This window comes from Rhinoraja longicauda, chromosome 7, assembly GCF_053455715.1.
Source record: "Rhinoraja longicauda isolate Sanriku21f chromosome 7, sRhiLon1.1, whole genome shotgun sequence".
Classification (NCBI taxonomy): Eukaryota; Metazoa; Chordata; class Chondrichthyes; order Rajiformes; family Arhynchobatidae; genus Rhinoraja; species Rhinoraja longicauda.
This window is the reverse complement of record NC_135959.1, coordinates 67,145,022-67,165,871: the sequence shown is the minus strand read 5'-3', so window position 1 is coordinate 67,165,871 and position 20,850 is coordinate 67,145,022. Positions and strand designations below refer to the sequence as shown.

General features: G+C 39.6%; 1 protein-coding gene across 6 annotated transcripts in view; it reads right to left on the bottom strand.

Annotated features, from left to right (window-relative positions):
* tpp2 (tripeptidyl peptidase 2) overlaps window positions 1-20,850 on the bottom strand; it is an 88,702-nt gene that overhangs the window by 31,551 nt on the left and 36,301 nt on the right. For 3 of the 6 annotated variants that reach the window (XR_013547490.1, XM_078402756.1, XM_078402755.1), the window contains exons 16-24: window positions 18,865-18,971; window positions 17,889-18,043; window positions 17,667-17,783; window positions 14,600-14,700; window positions 12,755-12,851; window positions 9,663-9,809; window positions 6,667-6,911; window positions 5,488-5,566; window positions 4,367-4,405 (exon numbers count right to left, since the gene is read on the bottom strand). Coding sequence is in view for 5 of the 6 variants with exons in the window: in XM_078402756.1 (XP_078258882.1) it covers window positions 4,367-4,405; window positions 5,488-5,566; window positions 6,667-6,911; window positions 9,663-9,809; window positions 12,755-12,851; window positions 14,600-14,700; window positions 17,667-17,783; window positions 17,889-18,043; window positions 18,865-18,971 (1,087 nt within the window). In the remaining variant the exon portion in view is untranslated. The remainder of the gene's footprint in view (window positions 1-4,366; window positions 4,406-5,487; window positions 5,567-6,666; window positions 6,912-9,662; window positions 9,810-12,754; window positions 12,852-14,599; window positions 14,701-17,666; window positions 17,784-17,888; window positions 18,044-18,864; window positions 18,972-20,850) is intronic. The other 3 variants (XM_078402757.1, XM_078402760.1, XM_078402761.1) reach the window with 3 other exon arrangements.

The window sequence follows — 20,850 nt, the reverse complement described above, 5'->3', positions numbered from 1 at the left end:
AATCAAATAAAACTTGATACCAAACTATATCAATTGGAAACAGGACATGTAGGATTTTAAAAGTGCCTTGTAAGGGAACACGATAATTGGACAGAGAGAATTTTAGGGAGGAAATCCCCAACAAGCTCAAGTTGTCCCATTCTGGGAAGCCAAATAGGAGTAAGAAATGGCAGGATACTGAGGAATGATGATGAACCACGAGATGCAGGGGTCCGAGTCCACAGATTCCTGAAATTGGCAACACAAATTAATGGGATGGTAAAGAAGGCACAGATAGATGCAAAGTGCTAGAGTAACTCAGCTGGTCAGGTAGCATCTCGGGAGAAAAGGGATGGGTGATGTATTCTAATTCCCATTTCCTTATTGATGCCTTTTTGTCTTTTGGTGAATCCTGAAATTTTCTCATACAAAATTCTGAGGAATTCTGCTAACTTGAATAACATAGAATAATGTAGAACAGTACAGCAAAGAAATAGGCCTCAATGTCTATGCCAAACATGATGCCAAGACCTACTGTTATCTGAATGCACATAGTCCACATCCCTCCATTCATTGCATATATTAAAACAATTCAATCAAATTCTATCTTTAACTTCTCCTTACGCATGGCTGTTTTTTTTCTTTTTTTGTGGCCTGAAGAGATATACATTAATTGTAAATTAAGTTCCAATTCTTCAAATTTCAACCACTGGTTGTGTGCAGTCATACCATTTAATGCATTTTCCCAAACAAAGACAGCCAAAAGGAAGGAAGCTTGGGGCAGTACAAGGCAGGAGAGAGGGGGAAGAGAGGAATAAGAGGAGATAGGAAGGGAATGAAGAGGGGGAGAGAGAGGAAGAGATGACAAAGGGAAGAAAAGAGAAGAGGCATAGTTGAGAGTTTAATTGAGGGGGACTGGGAATGTGGAAGATTTCCAGTAGATTGAGAAGCTGTTCAACTACAGTGGCTATATTCAGAACCAAGGTTATCAAAATTTTGCCGAAATTTATATCTGGAACACCAAGCTTCGACTCGGCGACTGTTTCGCAGAACACTTGGGATCGGTCCACCAACGTTTACTGGACCTTCCAGTTGCTAACCATTTTAGTTCCCATTTCCATACTGACCTTTTAGTCCTAGGCCTCCTCCATTGCCAGTGAGGACATGTATAATCCAGAGGAACAGCACCTCATATTCATTCATAAGATTAAATGTTATCTTTGTTAGTGAGGTGGAGGTGACAATGAGGCATGCAATGACCTATTCTACATTTTCCTTGATCTTTGTCCCCTTTGATCTCTTGTTGTCACACCTTACCCTTCCATTTCTGTGTCTCCCTCTCCCCCTGAATCTCAGTCTGAAGAAGGGTCTCGACCCGAAACATCACCAATACCCCCCTTTTTTCCCACTCTTCCATGTGTCCCACCTTGATGCTCATTATTTCTCTTTTCCCTTCTTCCCATCCCCAACTACCTATAGTCCTTCAACTGGCTTCACAATTCACTCATTTCCTATCCTTATCTCACACTTTCTGTCCTTGCATCTCTGGCCTGAAGAAGGGTCCCAACCCAAAACATCACCTATCCATGTTCTCCAGAGATGCTATCTGATCTGTTAAGATCTTCTTTGTAAACTAGCAAATGCAATTCCTTGTGTACGTTACCTAAACCGCATTAGTTGAGCTACAGTATGCAGACGATATTCATGCTTGTGCAGACACCAAGCTATCATCTATATTTTCAATGCAACACGAGAGAACAGACCTTGCACTCAACATGTACAAGACAAAGGTCCTCTATCACACTGGCCTCCACCAAAAGAGGCTTCTTTTGGAAAACGAGGACCACTTGCCATACCTAGGAGAAGCAGACATCAATGAGGAAATCTATCATACCTTTTAAAGTATTACCACAGGCTTTGGTCTCAAGACTCAAATTCAGGAAGAGAAAGCCAGGGATGGATTGTGTCTTCGGTTGCACTATTATGGTTACCTGTATTTCAGTTATTAATTTTTTTGTATATATTTATTTGTGTTTTACTATGTCGACAGACATGTTAAGCTGCAGCATGCAAGAATTTTATTGTTCCATTTCTGGTATATATGACAAACCCTTGTCAGCTTCCTCCACCATATCCACTGGAAAGATAAATAAACCTCGCCCTGATTGAGGGCCTAGTTACATTCATTTTGCCACAATGGGCCGGCCATATCACTCAAATGTCTAACAAGAGACTCCTGAAAAGGACACACTCTTCAGAGGTCTCTCGCAAGGACAGATGGACAGAGGAAAAGATTCAAGGATATGCTCAAAGCTCCCTTGCAGAAAATGCAACACCTCACTACCTCTTGGGAATCCCCGGCCCACAATCACCCAAAATTAAGGAGTGTTTGGGATGGCATCGAGATCCTCACCGAAACACATTGGGAGCATGCAGAAACCCTACAAAACTGATAGAAGAAGCAGACAATTTCATGCACTACCCACCCACTTGCACAGTTAACAACCACCCAGTGATCTGCAGTTCCCTCACAGGCCTCATTACCATAGGGAACACTACCATGCTGGTAGTAAATCATCCTCGATCCCGAGGGAAGGCACAAGAATGAAGAAAGATAAAGTCTAGCAGAAGAGAGAAGATACCATTTTAATTATTACAGTAGCAGAGACTGGATCACGTGACTAATTAATTTTAGGTCCGGCTGGTCATAATGGCAAATTGTTAGCACACTAAATGGTATCATTACTAAGTGATCTATTGAAAGGTTAAGCAGAATAATTTCTTACAACAGGCAATAGAAGAAGTTTCTTTAAGTTCTAATTGTAGGCCTAGTTAAGATGTCAAGCTATTGATTAAGCCACACAGCCAAAAAGAAACTGTTTTAAGTACAGACATTGGATCAAGATGCTGACATCTGATCTGGTACTGATCGAGATCATATAAAGGTGTACAAAGATCTGCAATTTATATAGTCTATCTCTGAAAATTCAGATGTGCACTATACCAAAAGAATGAATTACTCAAGAATCTAAAGAAAGAAATAAGCAATGAAGTGAAATGCTTTAAAGAAATATGTCATCACATAATTATATTACCTTTGAATAAAGGACAGACTATATTTGTATAATATGATTTCAGATTTTTTGTTGGAGCATCACAATGGACTGGATACCAATTAAAGGTGCTGTATGGTAATAATCTATATTTGGGAACAATTGGTAATGCAAACCAATAACACTGAGATTCAAAGTTTCCATCCTATAAAAACAAATAGTTCAATCCATCTGCATTTATGCTTTTTCAAAAACAAGCAAACATTTACAGAGGCTGAGTTCAAGCATCAGGCAATAATCAATAATAAGTCAACACTAGCTTGTTATCAGACATTTTCAATCAATCAATATGTTAGAACATGAACTGGCAGAACTCTGGACCAGAAACACATGAAACCCATTTCCGTCAACATAGTCAAATTGTAGATAAAACTCGTACTTCAACAATTGTTGAGTAAATTATTTCACTTTTAAATGAGAATGGAAACAAAGGATTTAGTGAATAATCAAGTGATGTTAAATCCATAATCATCCTGAACACCATCAATAACAATTCTCAAGGATATATACAAATAAATATTATGCTGAAGAAAATAAAGAAACTGAAATAAAAGTAGAAAATCCTGGAAACACTCCGCAGGTTGATAGCCTATACCAAGAGAAACAAAGCTAACATTTCAAGTCAAGGTGCCATGCGAGTGTCTCCAGCATTTCTGACAAGAGAACAAAATACAAAATGTTCACTTTATTTTCTCAGGGAATGCTGATTTCTAATTATGAATTGAATCAATTGGTCAGTGTGTATCCGAAGCTAAATAACAATTTAGAAACAATTTTAGGTATTTATTCACAAAGTGCTGGAGTAACTCAGCACGTCGGGCAGCATCTCGGGAGAGAAGGAATAGGTGACGTTTCGGGTCTAGACCCTTCTTCAGACTGAAGAAGGGTCGCAACCCGAAACGTCACCCATTCCTTCTCTCCCGAGATGCTGCCCGACCTGCTGAGTTACTCCAGCACTTTGTGAATAAATACCTTCGATTTGTACCAGCATCTGCAGTTATTTTCTTATAGAAACAATTTTAATTCCATATGGATTCACAATTTAGTTTTGCGGTATATTTCTAAACAATTCGTTTTACTTTTTCACAAAGGAAACAGCTAGATACATTTTCACAGGACTCTTCATTTTTTTTGTTGTTGAAAATATGAAAACCAAGTGTGTGTGTGCTTGTGTGTAATCCCAATGTCATTGAAAGGTCTCAGAAATGTTATCCAGAACACAATAATAATTAGAAACACAATAAGTAACATAACGATATATGACAATGCAGTACCTTTTTAAACTTTCCTTGACGTTTTGACGCAGCCTGCCCCTGGGAGTCAGAATAACACATTGTAAGAAAACATGCAGACACTGCACAATTTGGAGACCTTCTCCAATCTCATTGTGGTGCATTTCCAATGCTTTTATTGAAAGGCAAAATCTGCCTCCTTAAAATCTATAAGAATCCCCTTACCACTATGTTTTAGGAGCCTAATCCAAATGGCAATTTAAATACAAATGGGTGAGGAATTGGAAATACATTGTGTTATGCTCTTCACAACAGTTTGGATTAATTTCAAATTATGATAAACCCCCCAAATCTCTATCACATTCAGTAGAGTATTTTTTTAACCATTGACTAAAATAACATTTTATCTTGTCTCACAAAAAAGAATTGTCAAATATTTTACTATTAGCCTTTTAAAGATGGCTGAGATCATTCACAAATCAAATCTGATGATCTATGGTAAGAAATATATGGTGGCTTTAAGATGCTAAAGTGTTATATATCTACAGAATGTACAAGCAGGTATGTTATTACAGAAGCAAATGAAAGATAAACTTAATAACTATTTTCCTTACAGATATTTTCCAGAGCTTTAAAATACCATATTTTAAATACCTATGCCCCAATCTGATATTTTTAAATTCTTGTTCTTACAATTTGTACTTGATTTCTTTACCTACATTGTCTATTGTTGAACAGCTATAGGCAAAGCCTGTGAGTATACTGTTTTGAGAGCATTTCGCTTAAGACATGCTGTTAATATATTGTGGGCCATATTTATAAGATGCCTCTATAAAAACGGTAAGATATATTATTACAGAGGACTGAACTGCAGTGTTTAAAAATCATAACACTGTATTCACAACTTTAAATCTAAATGTAATAAATGATCTTCTACACAGCAATTTTAAAACCAAACAATTTTGGTGTTAATTGTGTTAAGCTACATGCAAAGCACAGGTCAGTAAACAGTAGTAAAGAGTGGAGAATGGAAGACTTCCAGAGCAGGGGCTAAATGCTTACGTCAAGCAGCTTCAGAAAGAAATGGTAGAATTAAATTTAAAAAATGCTGCAGATCTAAAGAAAGGCCATCTCCGGGCAGTATGGAGGGATTATATACTCACTGCTTTCTTTCCCAATTCACTCTTTGCCAAAGTTAAAGTTCCTGAGAGGAAACAACCAGGTCCTGCACCTTTTGGAATCCTAGAAAGAATCAGGCAAGATTAAATTGTAGCAGGGAACAGAATTTTTTTTTTGCAGCATTTGACATTTTCATCACTCCAGAATATATCCCAAAAGCCTATATTCCTTCATAATGCTTCATCCTAAATTTGTCTTGCAGGGAAATGGACCACACTTCACTAAGAAACAATTTCCTTAATGCCAATAGACAGTATATTGAGTGGAGAAACGGCACAGTGGCACAGCAGTAGAGTTGCTGCTTTACAGCACCGGAGACCCGGGTTCTATCCCGACTACGGGTGCTGTTTGTACATTCTTCCCGTGACCTCCATGGGTTTTCCTCTAGATCTTTGGTTTCCTCCCACATTCCAAAGACGTACAAGTATGTAGGTAAATTAGCTTGGTTTTCTTAGAAATTGGTAAGAGTCATTGAGACATGCTGACTTTCCTTAGTCTTCTGAAAAGTAGAGGATATGTGTGTTTTCTTGGCCATAGCATCAATGTGGTTGGACCAAGACAAATTGTTGGTGATATTTACACCTAAGAACTTGAAGCCATCTCCTCTTCAGCACCATTGATACTGACTGAGGCATATATTCCACCCCAAATCTTGAAGATGACCAGCTCCTTCACTTCGATGGCATTGAGGAAGAGCTTGTTGTCTTGAAACATCTGCTCTATCACTCAAACTAGGGACTCTTACAGAACAACATTAGTTCTTGGTCAAGTTAAGCTGCAATTTTAAAATTATTTTTCCTTGCTTCAGTTTTATATGATTTCTCACCACCCTATTTCTAAGCTATACTCATCTTCCTGCATTCCTCCAATTCTGGCCTTGGACAACCACAAATTTTCACACTCTACCAATGGTCACTGTGTTTCAGCAGCCAAGTTCCTAAACATTACAATTCCCTCCCCAAAATCTACCGAGACCCTTGTATCCTCATTTATGCCAATCATTGAACCAAAAGCTTATATTTCTTTATATGGCTTAGCTTTAAATTTTGTATGACAAAGTTCCTGTAAAATATCTCATGAGTTTTTACTTTATGAAAATCACAATAAAAATACCAGTCATTGATTTGTAATTATAATGTAAACACCAAAGGGATACTACTTACTTATCATCAGAAAGAGAAGTAACAAAGAATGGCTGTGTGCAACCTGATTGTAGAGTTAAACCGTTGGATTTTTTCTTGCCTATTAATGCATTGCCATGATTGTCGTAAACATCTAAATTCAGAGAATTGGGGATTCTATGGGATACAATAATTGGAAGGTCTTTAAGGCGTTCCAGCTCATTAAGTTGTTCGTGACGTACTTGGAGACGGATGGTGTAGTCTCCTTTATCCAACTTTAGAGAATACTGTAACACAAAAAAGGAAACAAAGCAATTAAAGCATTCTGTCTTTAGAAACTTTCTGTAATTTTAATTTAACGTGTAAATGAGCATGTAAATGCTTGTCTTCCACATAAATAACACTTGTTAAGTAGATTGGAGGCTGCAAAGTCATTTTTAATTGACCATGGATGTAGGAATCATATATCGAAGAGATATTTAATTTCACTGTAAATCTAAGAGAAATATTTATCGAGTTGAGGCACAAATGTAATTGCACAATAGAAATGCTTAGTGGTGATTATTGCAAATTTTCATTGAATTTTGCAATTAGTCATTGTTTTATTTGAATCAAAATGTAATAATCTGCATTTTAAAAAATATATACAAGTACACATACGTGTAAAAATCAATAAAAAGGGGTGATCAAAAAAGCTGCATTTGCTAAAGATAATCATCAACCAGTCTATCATCCAGTTTAAAAACAAATATAAACACATGATTTTTTCTAGGTACAGTGAGGAGGGGGATTAACAGTCACCAGGGGTCTACATATAATAACACATCATTATTTAAATAAGTATATCTATATGAATATATAAGGGTGTATGAGTATTTTTGTATTAATATCTGATACTTGATAAATATTGATTAGGGAATGGGGGTAGGATTAAATAAGTTCACACTTCTTCCTACTCCTTTTCGCACATGTTAAGTAATGGATGAAATTCCTTGTATTTCTTGTTTTTTTGTTTATTTTGTTTTTTAATTGATGTCTTTTCACACGTTCGAAATAAAATAAAATGAAATGAATGAAATAAATATCTTTTATTATGCAATTGTTTTCTTCCCATCATGGTACAAGTGGTTAAAACCAGATTGAAATATGAAAAATTGCCTATTATGGTTTGATGAAGGGTTCCAATGTTGAAGGGTCCCCCATCAATGTGACAGGGGGCGGCAAAGTGGCAGAGTTGCTCTTACAACGCCAGAGACCCGGATTCGATTGCGACAACGGGTGCTGTCTGTACAGAGTATTTATGCTCTCCCCATGACTTGCATTGGTTTTCTCCGAGAACTCTGCTTTCTTCCCATACTCCAAAGATGTATAGGTTTGTAGGTTTATGGCCCTAGTGTCCAGATAGTGTTAATGTGCGGGGTTCGCTGATCGGCGCAGACTAGGTGGGCCGAAGAGTCTGTTTCCGCGCTGTATCTCTAAACTAAAGAACTGTATGACAAACCTAGCTATTCTATTCAATGAGATTACTCGATGGTAAAGACACAACGAGTTATACAACTAACCAAGCGCAGGCTCGGCGATCGCTTCGCTGAACACCTGCGCTCGGTCCGCATTAACGCAACTGATCTCCCGGTGGCCCAGCACTTTAACTCCCATTCCCAGTCTGACCTCTCTGTCATGGGCCTCCTCCAGTGCCATAGTGAGGCCCGCCGAAAATTGGAGGAGCAGCACCTCATATTTCGCCTGGGCAGTTTGCAGCCCGGTGGTATGAACGTCGACTTCTCCAACTTCAGATAGCTCCTCTGTCCCTCCCTTCCCCTCCTCCTTCCCAGATCTCCCTCTATCTTCCTGTCTCCACCTATATCCTTCCTTTGTCCCACCCCCGACATCAGTCTGAAGAAGGGTCTCGACCCGAAACGTCACCCATTCCTTCTCTCCCGAGATGCTGCCTGACCTGCTGAGATACTCCAGCATTTTGTGAATAAATCGAGTTATACAACTCATTGTCCTGGCTGCACAAAGTAGAAAATGGAATACGATGAGAAATTGTTGCAGAGTGAGTAGCTGCCCTATCAAGGATGAAATCATTAGTACTTCATAGCTGGGCTAATAAATCGCTAATATAGTTGTGGACAGACTAGTTTAGAATAGATTAGCACAAAATAAAAGAACAGTTTAGTCATGGATATACAAACATAATGCACGAAAGCTGCAATTAAAATCAGGTTTACTCGAGTAGGACGTGGAGTTTCCTCGTATATTTAAATAGGGAAATACATTTTTGCATTTCCACACCCCCAGTCAGGTACAGCAGTGTTTGAATGTCTGGGTCACAGAACTTGGGTTAAAATGCTTTGAATTACCACAGGAAATTTAAGGTGCCAATAAAATACAAGTGAGAGCTGGGCAATGATCATCTGCAATAACAGGTAGTCTGTACATTATGGCTAAATCCCTGATCATCGTCATTCACAGTCATCTTAGTTGACACCAACTGTGTAAATATTATAACGGCAAGAAAAGGGAAATCAGCAGTAAAATTCCCAGCACTCCAGATACTAAAAAAAAAAAAGAGTATTTGTGTAATTTAATTACTAGGTAACCGACGAGAGGGACAACTCAAATTGAAAATTTTCATTTTAAGATTGTGGCGACTTTGAAGAATTTAGGTAAAAATGTAAAGCTTGGACTTTAGTTCATTAATTTATCTTTATTCTTTTCCTCATCCAGTTCAGTAAAAATAGCACTGGAGGGAAAACTAATTAAAAAGGTGGGCATTACATGAAGTAGATAATAAGAACAAACCTGAGAAACAAAATGATGCCTAGTTTGAAAACAGATTATTTCAAAAAGGATGAGACTTGAAGATCTAGGTGTAAAAAAACCCCAAAATGAAGCTAAAAAACCCAGCAATTAAACTGTAATGTTCTTAGTATGGCAACATTTGAAATTGCAACAGCAAGAAGGTTGAGAGACAAATCATTTAGTTCACATATACCAAATACTTGTATTTGATTTAAAGTTGTGCACGTTCGTACTTTAGTTACCTGATGTGGGTAAGCATCTCCTGATCCCATAAGTTTCTTGTTTTGATCAAACAGCATCCACAATTGGCTGTCATATTCAGATTCATACAGTAGCTCGCAAAGCAAGGGACAGCTGACCGTTACTTCTCCATTCTTTGTCTTTAGTCAGGAAGAAAAAGAGAATATTATTGCCTCTTTAGAATAAAAAATAATTTCAAATGATTAGCACAAAAATACGGAAAAAAATGGGTTTACAGTAAAATATACTAAAATGGCATGTTTACTATATTAATTAAAGCTATTATCAATGCAAAAAATTAAAGAATCAAAATAAATTGACAAGATAGAACTTTTTAAATATGGTAACCGGAGGATTATATTCCCTACTGATCACCAGCTGCACTGTTCATCCAAAATGATCTGAAAATTGTGCAGCACAGAAACAGGCCCTATTGGCCCCACCTTGTTGATGCCAATCATGATGCCTATCTACGCTAATCTCACCTGCATTAGCCCTGCATCCCTCAATGCCTGTCTGATTTAAGCACCCATCCAAATGCCTTTTAAACATTACAATTGTAAATATATATGCCTCCAATACTTCCTCTGGGAGTTCGTTTCAGATATTTACCACCTTGTGTGTGAAAATCCTATCCAAGATCCCCTCTGCTCCACAACACTCCCCAATGCACTACCATTCACTTACCCAGCTAGTCATAGAGTCATACAGTGTGAAATCAGGCCCTTCGGCCCAAACTTGCCCACACCGGCCAATATGTCATATCATCATATCATATATATACACAGCCGGAAACAGGCCTTTTCGGCCCACCAAGTCCGTGCCGCCCAGCGATCCCCGTACATTAACACTATCCTACACCCACTAGGGACAATTTTTACATTTACCCAGCCAATTAACCTACATGTAGTCTAACGCTTGGCAACTAACCTAGAACAGTCCCTATATTTATATACAAAGAAATTCCTTTCCATATCACAAATTCAATTGTTTAATTTAGAAGAACCATTTTCAATCAGCTTGTAGAAAACACTGATTTAGAGGTAAAACAGCTGCTGCTGAATAATCAAACCTGGACATAATATTTTGAATTTTTGTTGAGTATCTTGCTATGTTCTGATAAATATACGTGGTATTTAGTCTGTACACAGAAAATGAGATGGAAAAATAGAAATTTCCAAGGTCCCACACGCAAGTTCTTTCAAGTTGTCTGATCAGAAGCTGCAGATAGCATGAGTTCTTGTCCATAGTCGCTATGAGCAGCCTTCACTGTTTATTTCCATTTTACCGATGATGCTTTCAGTGTAGTTTTAAAAATGCCTTGCAACAGTCACTGAGGGAAATAAAACAGAAACACAGCGTTCCTGGCTTTAGAAGGATGACTTCCTTTTCAAAGCTTTGCCTCGGAGATGTTCTGCTGAACCTCTCAGTCGTCTTCTTTCTTCATGATGCTGCTTCTCAGCCTCTTATCGCTTCTTTTGCTGTTCAGACATGTCCCATCTACACTAATTCCATCTGGCTGTGTTTGGCCCATATCCCTCTAAACCTGTCTTATCCATGTACCTGTCTAAATGTTTTTTAAACATTGCGATAGGACCTGCCTCAACTACCTCCTTCGGCAGCTCGTTCCACACACCCATCATCCTTTGTGTGAAAAAGTTACCCGTCAGGTTCCTATTAAATATTTTCCCCCCTCACTTCAAGCTTATGTCCTCTGGTTCTCGATTCCCCTACTCTGGCTAAGAGACTCTGTGCGTCAACCTGATCTATTCCTCTGATTAATTTGTACACCTCTATTAGATCACCCCTCATCCTCAAGCATTCCTAGCCTGCTCAATCTCTCCCTATAGCTCAGGCCCTCAAGTCCTTGCAACATTTTCACAAATCTTCTCCGCACCCTTTCCAGCTTGACATCTTTTCTATAACATGGTGTCCAAATCTGAACATAATACTCCAAATGTGGCCTCACCAACGTCTTATATAACTGCAACATGACCTCCTAACTTCCATATTCAATCCTCTGACTGGTGAAGGCCAATGTGCCAAAAGCCCTTTTGACCACCCTGTCTACCTGTGATGCTACTTTCATCAAACTACGTATCTGTACTCTTAGATCCTTCGGCTCTACAAAGCTCCCCAGTGCCCTACCGTTCACTGTGTAAGTTCTGGCCATGTTAGTGCTCCCAAATAGCAACACCGTACATTTCTCTGCATTAAACTCTAACTATTCCTCAGCCCATCTGATCAAGATCCTGCTGCAATTTTTGACAACCATCTTCACTATCTACAATGTCTCTCACAAAGCGAATTTACAGAAAGCTCTGCTTTAAGTGTCGAATAGGTCAGGAGGACACATTATTGGCAACAATGCTGAATACAAGATTCAACTGTCAGCTCCTTATGCCAGTTTACCCACTAAACAAAAATCAGATTATTTTCTGGTTTCTGGAGGGAGAGACAGATTGCATTTTGCAATCCATGTACATTCTCATCCAAATCATTGATATAGATGCCCAACAGGAATGGGTCCAGTAGCAAACCCTGAGGAACACCATTAGTCACATGTCTCCAGTCCGAAAAACAATCTTCCATTGCCACTCTCTGCTTCCTTCCAGGCAGCTCACTCTCTCTGGATGCCATGCAATCTAATCTTCCAGAGCAGTGCAGAATCTTGGCAGAATCTTGTTAGAATGAGAGATGCTCTCTTATTAATTGACCGAAGCAGTCATACAGCATGGAATAGACTCTGTGGTCAAATTTCTCTCTGTGCCAAAGCTGCTGCACATCTAAGCTAGTCCAATGTGTTGGCCTGTATCCCTCCAAACCTTTCCCATCTGTATACCTACCCAAAAGTCTTTAATGTTGTTATTGCACCTACCTCAATGACATTCTCAGCAGCTTATGAGATGATAACCTGTAGATGCATGTTTTTTTTGTCTTTTGCTTCACAGAATGTTGGGCTACCTGATACTGAAATTCCAATTACAGTGGAGCAATGATTTCAACAAGGTCATTGTGAAAAATAATGAATGTCTCAGGACTTTATGTACCACAATGAAATGGTGAACTGCTTTGTAATACTTACTTGATGGAAGCTGTATATCAAAATAATCTCGTAAAATTGACGATGGTTTGGTAATGTATCGCGTGGTCCTAAAGGCCTTGATTTTGTACTTATCGGTCTGAAATTTTAAAACAAATTACATAGAAATTGGTGCTTAGATATTTAATTGAACAATTTATTTACAAAAGCAGAGTGAGAAAAAAATTAATTTGTTCTCCTTCAGAATGATTGCGGAAATGCATCTGCTCTCCACCTCTGGTTAGTATTTTATACTAAATAGAATAGAATAGCCTTTATTGTCATCCAAAAACATGTTTTTGGACGAAATTACATTACCCACAGTCAACAATGAGAGGCAATAAAAAAGAAAGCAATAAAACACACAATCACAAAAACCAACATATAACAAAAACATCCATCACAGTCAGTCTCCTCCTCACGGTGATGGAAGGCCAGAATGTCTTTCTCTTCCCTGCCGTCTTCTCCCGTGGTCAGGATGTCGAAATTGCCACATCGGGGCGGTCGGGGCTCCCGACATTGAAGCCCCCGCTGGGGAAGATACATAGACAATAGGTGCAGGAGTAGGCCATTCGGCCCTTCGAGCCAGCACCATTCAATGTGATCATGGCTGATCATCCACAACCAGTACCCAGTTCCTGCCTTCTCCCCATACCCCTTGATTCCGCTAGCCCTAAGGGCTCTATCTAACTCTCTTTTGAATGCATCCAGTGAATCGGCCTTTACTGCCTTCTGAGGCAGAGAATTCCACAAATTCACAACTCTGTGTGAAAAACTTTTTCCTCATCTCAGTTCTAAATGGCCTACCCCTTATTCTTAAACTGTGGCCTGCACTCGCTTGTTCACCTGCCGCTCCTCTGCCGATCTTGAACACGTTTTATAGGCTGGCCCCGACTAGGTTTTAGATGACCCACTCTTGAAAACTCACCAAGGCTTTAACTTCTGCAGCCAATCCCCCGCACTCTGTTCTCTGCAGACCTTGAAGGTTGCTTATTGGTTTTATTTTTTAATTTGTCAACCTAACCTCACATTCACGTGAAATCCATATGTTGCTTATTGTTAATGTGGGTGATTGCCAACATTTCCTTGCAAGATACAGGCAGATCTCTTTGACGGTGTTAGCCAAGGTATAAATGTTAGCGCACCAGCAAAATTCTTGGAATAAGAGCACGCAATGTCGTTTATATCCACAAGGAGGACAAGTTGAGTTAACACCCACCTCTGAAACAAATTCACTCCCACAGCATTGCTCCAAAATATCAGCTGAAACTTTACTCAAGTCTATTTTGTAGAACATGAACCCACAGCTCTCACTCCAATGACCTTATAATGGGCAGTAACTTGTGGATCATCAATCCACAGGCAAAAACACAAATCAGCTTCCAATTTCTTTGTCAATTTCTAGGAATCCCATCGCTGTATTCTTTGAAATGTTAACCATTTTAGTTACACCTAATAAAATGAAATAGGTAATAAATTAGACACAGTACTCTTTTTAAAGATTTTTTTTGCAATTTATGCTTAATTTATTCTTTGCGTATTTGTCAGTCTACATGCCCGTGATGCTGCTGCAAGCAAGATGTTTATTGTAACTATCTCACTGCACTTGTGCAGATGACACTAAACTGAACTTGACTGCTTCCAGAAAAGTATTGAGAGGAACTACTTAGTGGATTATATTGAAAATCTTACCGGATTACATTTTTTCCATAGCCAGGATTATACATGCATAAAACAACACTAACAACAGGAAGTACTATCTTCAAAACATATACCCTCAATGCCAAAAAGAGAATTACTACTATCTATTAAGATGACTAATTAACTTAAACAACAGTCATTATTTACCTTAAGGATTGAATCCAGCATTTGAGACTAATTGAGGGAGCAACCTCTTCATACTTCAATGTAGATATTACATCAAAACGAGTAATCCCATCTGCAGCATTCTACATTGGAAAAAACATTAGGAGAAATTAAAGCAGGCTCTGATAATGAGTTGTCATTGGAATAGGCAGACATGCATTATCAATGAAATTTAACTAAATGAAATGAACCCTCTGGATGTTAAATACATCAAAAGTACATTTGGTACCCGAGACACATATTTACTGAACTTTGTGGCATAAATATCTTTACAAACAAAGGTCAAATAAACCTGTATTTACATAGAATTTCAGAAGATTCAAAACATTTCAATTATATAGCTCTGAAACTGTGTCCACTAATTCTGGGAGACAAGGTGCAAAGTCATACAAGATGCACAACGATCAAATAAACTATTTTCCTTGTAAGCATTGGTCATGACACAGAAGTAAGATTCTTACACTGATTGAGGGCATAGTACCCTCCTCATCCACCAATAGGATTGTGGTTTGAAAGCTCTTCAGAGGGTGATACCGACGCCACACTTTTGGGATAGGAGTAATGTATTAGTCTGGTTTATGTCCACACGTTTGAAGAGCTGCCAGAAAGCTATACCCTGTTGCCCAACTCAATAGAGAAAACAAAATCACTGAAATGAGACTTTGTGATTATATTTTCTCTTTCGTACAAAGAATTCGACTATTTACATGAATAGTTTTGTAAACAATATTATGCCGAGGATAGTTAACAAAATATCTTTTCCTATATTTTTTTAAAAACCTTTAAGTATACCTAACGATATTCTACTGTTAAATTACAACTTTCTATCTTTGAATTCCAATGTTTTATCTGCACATCAAATTCCCTAACAAATATATATTTGTAGATTTCATGTATTTCTGCAGTAAATGCTTTAAAAGCCTCCAAATATTTTCCACTATGTTACTTCTTTGAAAACTTCAAAAGATTTAAATTTTGGTTGTAAATACAATTGGCACATCTATCTATTCTATCTACTACTAAAACTCAGATCTTGTGTATGAATATATATATATGAATCCCTATGTATATATCTGTGATTTCGGCAAAACGGTGAACCGTAGCGCCACAATTCTTGCACCGCCTTAATCACCACGCTGAACGCTGGTCGAAAATGATATTTTCATTTAATTTGGTCGTATATTTTTTAAGTTAGAGGTTTTAAAGTTAAAACATTATATTTCTAACATATTTATTCAAGGTCTTCAGCGTGTGACGTCACAATGCCCCTGTGAGATGAGCTCGCACTGCCCCCCCCTCCCCCCTACTGATTTATTGAAAGTTTTCAGCGTGGCGCTGCTGTGCGTCTGTGCGTATGACGTCAGCACGCACGTGCGGCCTCTCCTCACTCGCACTAACAACATGGACGCCCTTAGCGGAGCCACCCGCCCGCGATCACCGGCTCCCCTCTCCTCTCTCCCCTTGCTTTTCTCCTCTCTCCCACACCCGGGAGACCCTCTCCCCGCTATCGCACGGACCCAGCACGCCGCCGCCCTATCCGTCTCCAGTAGTCCGGGCTCGGCCACGCCACAGTAACGGCCACGCTCCGCAGCTCCCTCCTCCTCCCTGCACGATCCGTAAGTGCTTTTCGCCGGGACTACAGGGGGGGGGGGGGCTGGTAGGGAAAGGGGGGTGGGGGAGATTAACGGTGGGGGCGACGGGGAGGGTGGGAGGTGGAGAGAGTGGGGGTGGGAGGAGGCAGAGTGGGACTGGGGAGGGGGACAGCGGGGGTGGGGGGTTGGTGCTGGGGGCAAGAGAGAGTAGGGGAAAGGGGTGTGCTGGGGAACGGGGGGGTGGGGGAGAGTAAGAGTGTGTCTGGGGGAGAGAGAATGGGGGGGTCTGAGAATGGGGAGGGGGACAACAGGGGTCGTGCGGAGGGGGCTTGGTGATGGGGGGAAAGAGGGGTACTGGGAAAAGGGGAGGTCGTGGGGAAAGGGGGGGTGTGGGGAGAGTAAGAGTGGGGCTGGGGGAGGAGAGAATGGGGGGTGTGGGAATGGGCCCACTTTGCTAGTTTATTCTAGAATTAACTCCTGATACGAGCTGCAATTTACTTATTCTTAATTATTGTACCTACTTCTAAACAAAAAAAATACAACATACATACGATGTGAGCAGGAGGCGGCACCTCAAGCCTACTCCATCAGTCAATGGGACCATGACTGAACTGATTACAAGTTCAACAATACATTTCCACCTACAGGTCCTCCCCAGTTAGGAATGTCTGACTGATGTACAACACGTACATACGAGTGATGTTTGACACACTGGCAGATGGATTTGCCAACAGCCTGCAGGTATATTCTGCCGTGCAAGAACATGGGTTACAATTCAGTTCTGTCATAACCTGGAGAGGACCTGCATCTGTGGCAACCTTTCACCCTGGAATTTAGAAGGATGAGAGGAGATCTTATCGAAACGTATAAGATTGTTAAGGGGTTGGACACGTTAGAGGCAGGAAACATGTTCCCAATGTTGGGGAAGTCCAGAACAAGGGGCCACAGTTTAAGAATAAGGGGTAGGCCATTTAGAACTGAGATGAGGAAAAACTTTTTCAGTCAGAGAGTTGTGAATCTGTGGAATTCTCTGCCTCAGAAGGCAGTGGAGGCCAATTCTCTGAATGCATTCAAGAGAGAGCTAGATAGAGCTCTTAAGGATAGCGGAGTCAGGGGGTACGGGGAGAAGGCAGGAACGGGGTACTGATTGAGAATGATCAGCCATGATCACATTGAATGGCGATGCTGGCTCGAAGGGCCGAATGGCCTCCTCCTGCACCTATTGTCTATTCAAATATTCATTGGTTCTCTTCCTTAAAAGGCGTTGAATCAAAATTGGAGTTTGCAATTGTTCATAATAAATAAAACAATTAAAAGCTGTCATTTGACCTAATTTTGTAACTACTTTCAAATACCTACATTTTTAATTAAAATTTTGCTCCAGAAATAGTATTCAATTACTAAAAGTGCAATTAATAAAATCAAAAATATTTAACAAATATAAAGTAAAAACTTACAATGTGCAGTTGGGAGGGAGTACAAAGGACTCCATGGAAAGAAATGGTGTAGTTGACACTGACGTCACCAAGGCTGGCCCACCACCGAGCGATGCAAAATTCTAGCGTTTTACCATGCTAATAACAGTAAAGTTAAAAAAAGTACATGCTTTCAAAATTATTTTTTACGACTTTAAAGCAAAAAGTAATTAAATTATTTTATGTTATCAAGTTTATACTCACCAAAACTGGAAATGCCTCCGAACAAGATCCTTTCTCTAAAAGTGATATGAATTTATAGAATTCATTGGTGCGATAAGCTTTTTGTTTCTCTAGTTGCACTGCATGAAGGACAAACTTTGAGGATACATCAGATGAAAGTGAAGAAACAGTAACCTCTGTAAGAAGAAATTAAAATACATAAAAAGAAATAAGCAATTTAGACTGCGCTCTTTGTGGAAATGGTAGCTACGCATTTTGACAGCACTGACAAAAATTATTTTCATATGTGAAAACTCAGCCCCTGTAGTCGTAACCAAATGTGGTTTGTGAAGTAGGAGAAAGGGACCCCAAAAAATGCTGTGAAAACCTCTGGTTCTTTCCTGCATTATTGTCAGATTTCAAACCTTGTACAACTTCATGCAGATCTCCTGATTCAATACATTAAAACTGTAGCACTGTGCCACAGAAAACATTGAGACCATTTTGATTAGGCCTCCGTCTTACCAAAGATGGCAGACACAGGACCTCTACAACCCTCAGAGTAAAACAGACATTGGTTGCACAAGTTTAGGGTACCTTCCCAGTTATTATAACCACTCACATACCAGAGGTGAAAGTCACTTAATTTTTTTTACTGCACAGTCATATCAAAAAGATATATTTGCCAACTATGTTTGGCCGAACAAGCTGAGCTAAAAACTAAACCGATGGATCTTTGCTCATTGCAATTGTTATCAAGTGGGTGCCTTACAGAAAATATTATTTTGAGGGAACATACTATTAAATTTGACAAATTGATTCCACTTGCAAAAGTAAACACTTAAAAACAAGGTTGCTTAGAAAAAAAGTAGATGTATTTTGTGTCAGCACTTCTACATTTCACAAGTACATTTAATACACCAAAATATCAAGCATGTACTCTTAAAGCAGAAATGACAGAATCCATATGGAAAGAAATCGACCGAATACAAAACAGTTTAAAATATGGTGCTCTTACCAGCCCAAGTAGCGCCACTAGGCACTTCAAGAAAATGCCGTGCGGTTTGGCCAGGTTTGAAGTGAACATCACTGCACACAAGCTCATAACCCGATGATTTATTTACCCTACAATGAAGAATACAGGAGAGGTAACCGAGTGTTTATAGTCTTAGAGGAAACATGGTCTTCAGTCTAAAGAAAAAAAAACATTGAAAAAGGGGGAAAGATTGGGAGAAAATATGCATCACAATGCAGGATTGGGGAATGTAAGCAGGGTGGTGGTTGATCTAACAGAATTAAAGGGCGTTCTTTTGAAAAGGAGGTGAGGACGAACTTCTTTAGTCAGAGGGTAGTTAATCTGTGGAACTCATTGCCACAGAGGGCTGCGGAGGCCAAGTCAGTGGATATGTTTAAGGTAGAGATAGACAAGTTCTTGATTAGAACAGGCGTCAAGGGTTATGCGGAGAAGGAAATGGGATTAGGTGGCAGAGATCAGGCATGATTGAATGGCAGAGTAGACTCGATGTGCCGAATGGCCTAATCCTATTCCTATAACTTGTGAACTTATGAACAGAAGTGGAAGACATTACTCTAACAAAAAAAAAAGCCCAAAATATTCATGGGCCTTTTGTTGTTACATGAACATGGAGTAGGAAATGAAAGCAATTTGATGCAAGTAGGACTTTTTGGAGCAAGCCAGAGACACCTGAACTTTGAACAGCTAGAGTAATGTAACTTGGGCACGAGAATGTCAGAAAAAGTGAAATTTTAAAAATGGTAGAAAGATCAGGCAAGGAGCTTAAGTGAACTCAACCAAAACCAGAAGTGAATTAATAAGATTTCAGAATGTGAAAAGGTGTTAATCAGAATTTCAATATTGATACACATGGATGAAAGCCTGGCAGAAAAGGAATGTCAATTCTTGCTATGGAGGGCGTGCAGCGTAGGTTCACTAGGTTAATTCCCGGAATGGCGGGACTGTCGTATGTTGAAAGGCTGGAGCGATTGGGCTTGTATACACTGGAATTTAGAAGGATGAGGGGGGATCTTATTGGAACATATAAGATAATTAGGGGTATAAGAAAATAACTGCCGATGCTGGTACAAATCGATTTATTCACAAAATGCTGGAGTAACTCAGCAGGTCAGGCAGCATCTCGGGAGAGAAGGAATGGGTGACGTTTCGGATTGGACACGTTAGAGGCAGGAAACATGTTCCCAATGTTGGGGGAGTCCAGAACAAGGGGCCACAGTTTAAGAATAAGGGGTAGGCCATTTAGAACGGAGATGAGGAAGAACTTTTTCAGTCAGAGAGTGGTGAAGGTGTGGAATTCTCTGCCTCAGAAGGCAGTGGAGGCCAGTTCGTTGGATGCTTTCAAGAGAGAGCTGAATAGAGCTCTTAAGGATAGCGGAGTGAGGGGGTATGGGGAGAAGGCAGGAACGGGGTACTGATTGAGGGTGATCAGCCATGATCGCATTGAATGGCGGTGCTGGCTCGAAGGGCTGAATGGCCTACTTCTGCACCTATTGTCTATTGTCAATCCAAGTCTATTTTTAAATAGATATTTTAGGGCACCATGCAGGGAACTAGAAAAAAGACTTAAGTTTGGATTGACTCAATTATAGCATGTTCGTAGAATGTAACAAAAAGGTTGGTCTATTAACATTAGTAAATATCATGTGATGCGGGTCAGATGTCACAGAGTAAAAACACCATGCAACAGAAGATCTAGCAACGTTCTGAAAGGCAAACAGCAGGCAGCTCTGTAGCATCGGGAACATAAGCTACCAACTTCATGCCCACACTCAACATATTTATACCCCCATTTTGACCAGGAGGTCTCAACCACTGGCTGAACAGTAGTGCCCTCAACTTTGCACTTGAATAAACCACCATTGAACCATTAAATCGAACCACTCAGGATCAAAGAACAAAACCGATGTTCGCCAATGACAAATAATGGCAATGAATTGGGAAATTCAATAGAAAATGAATGGGAATTAC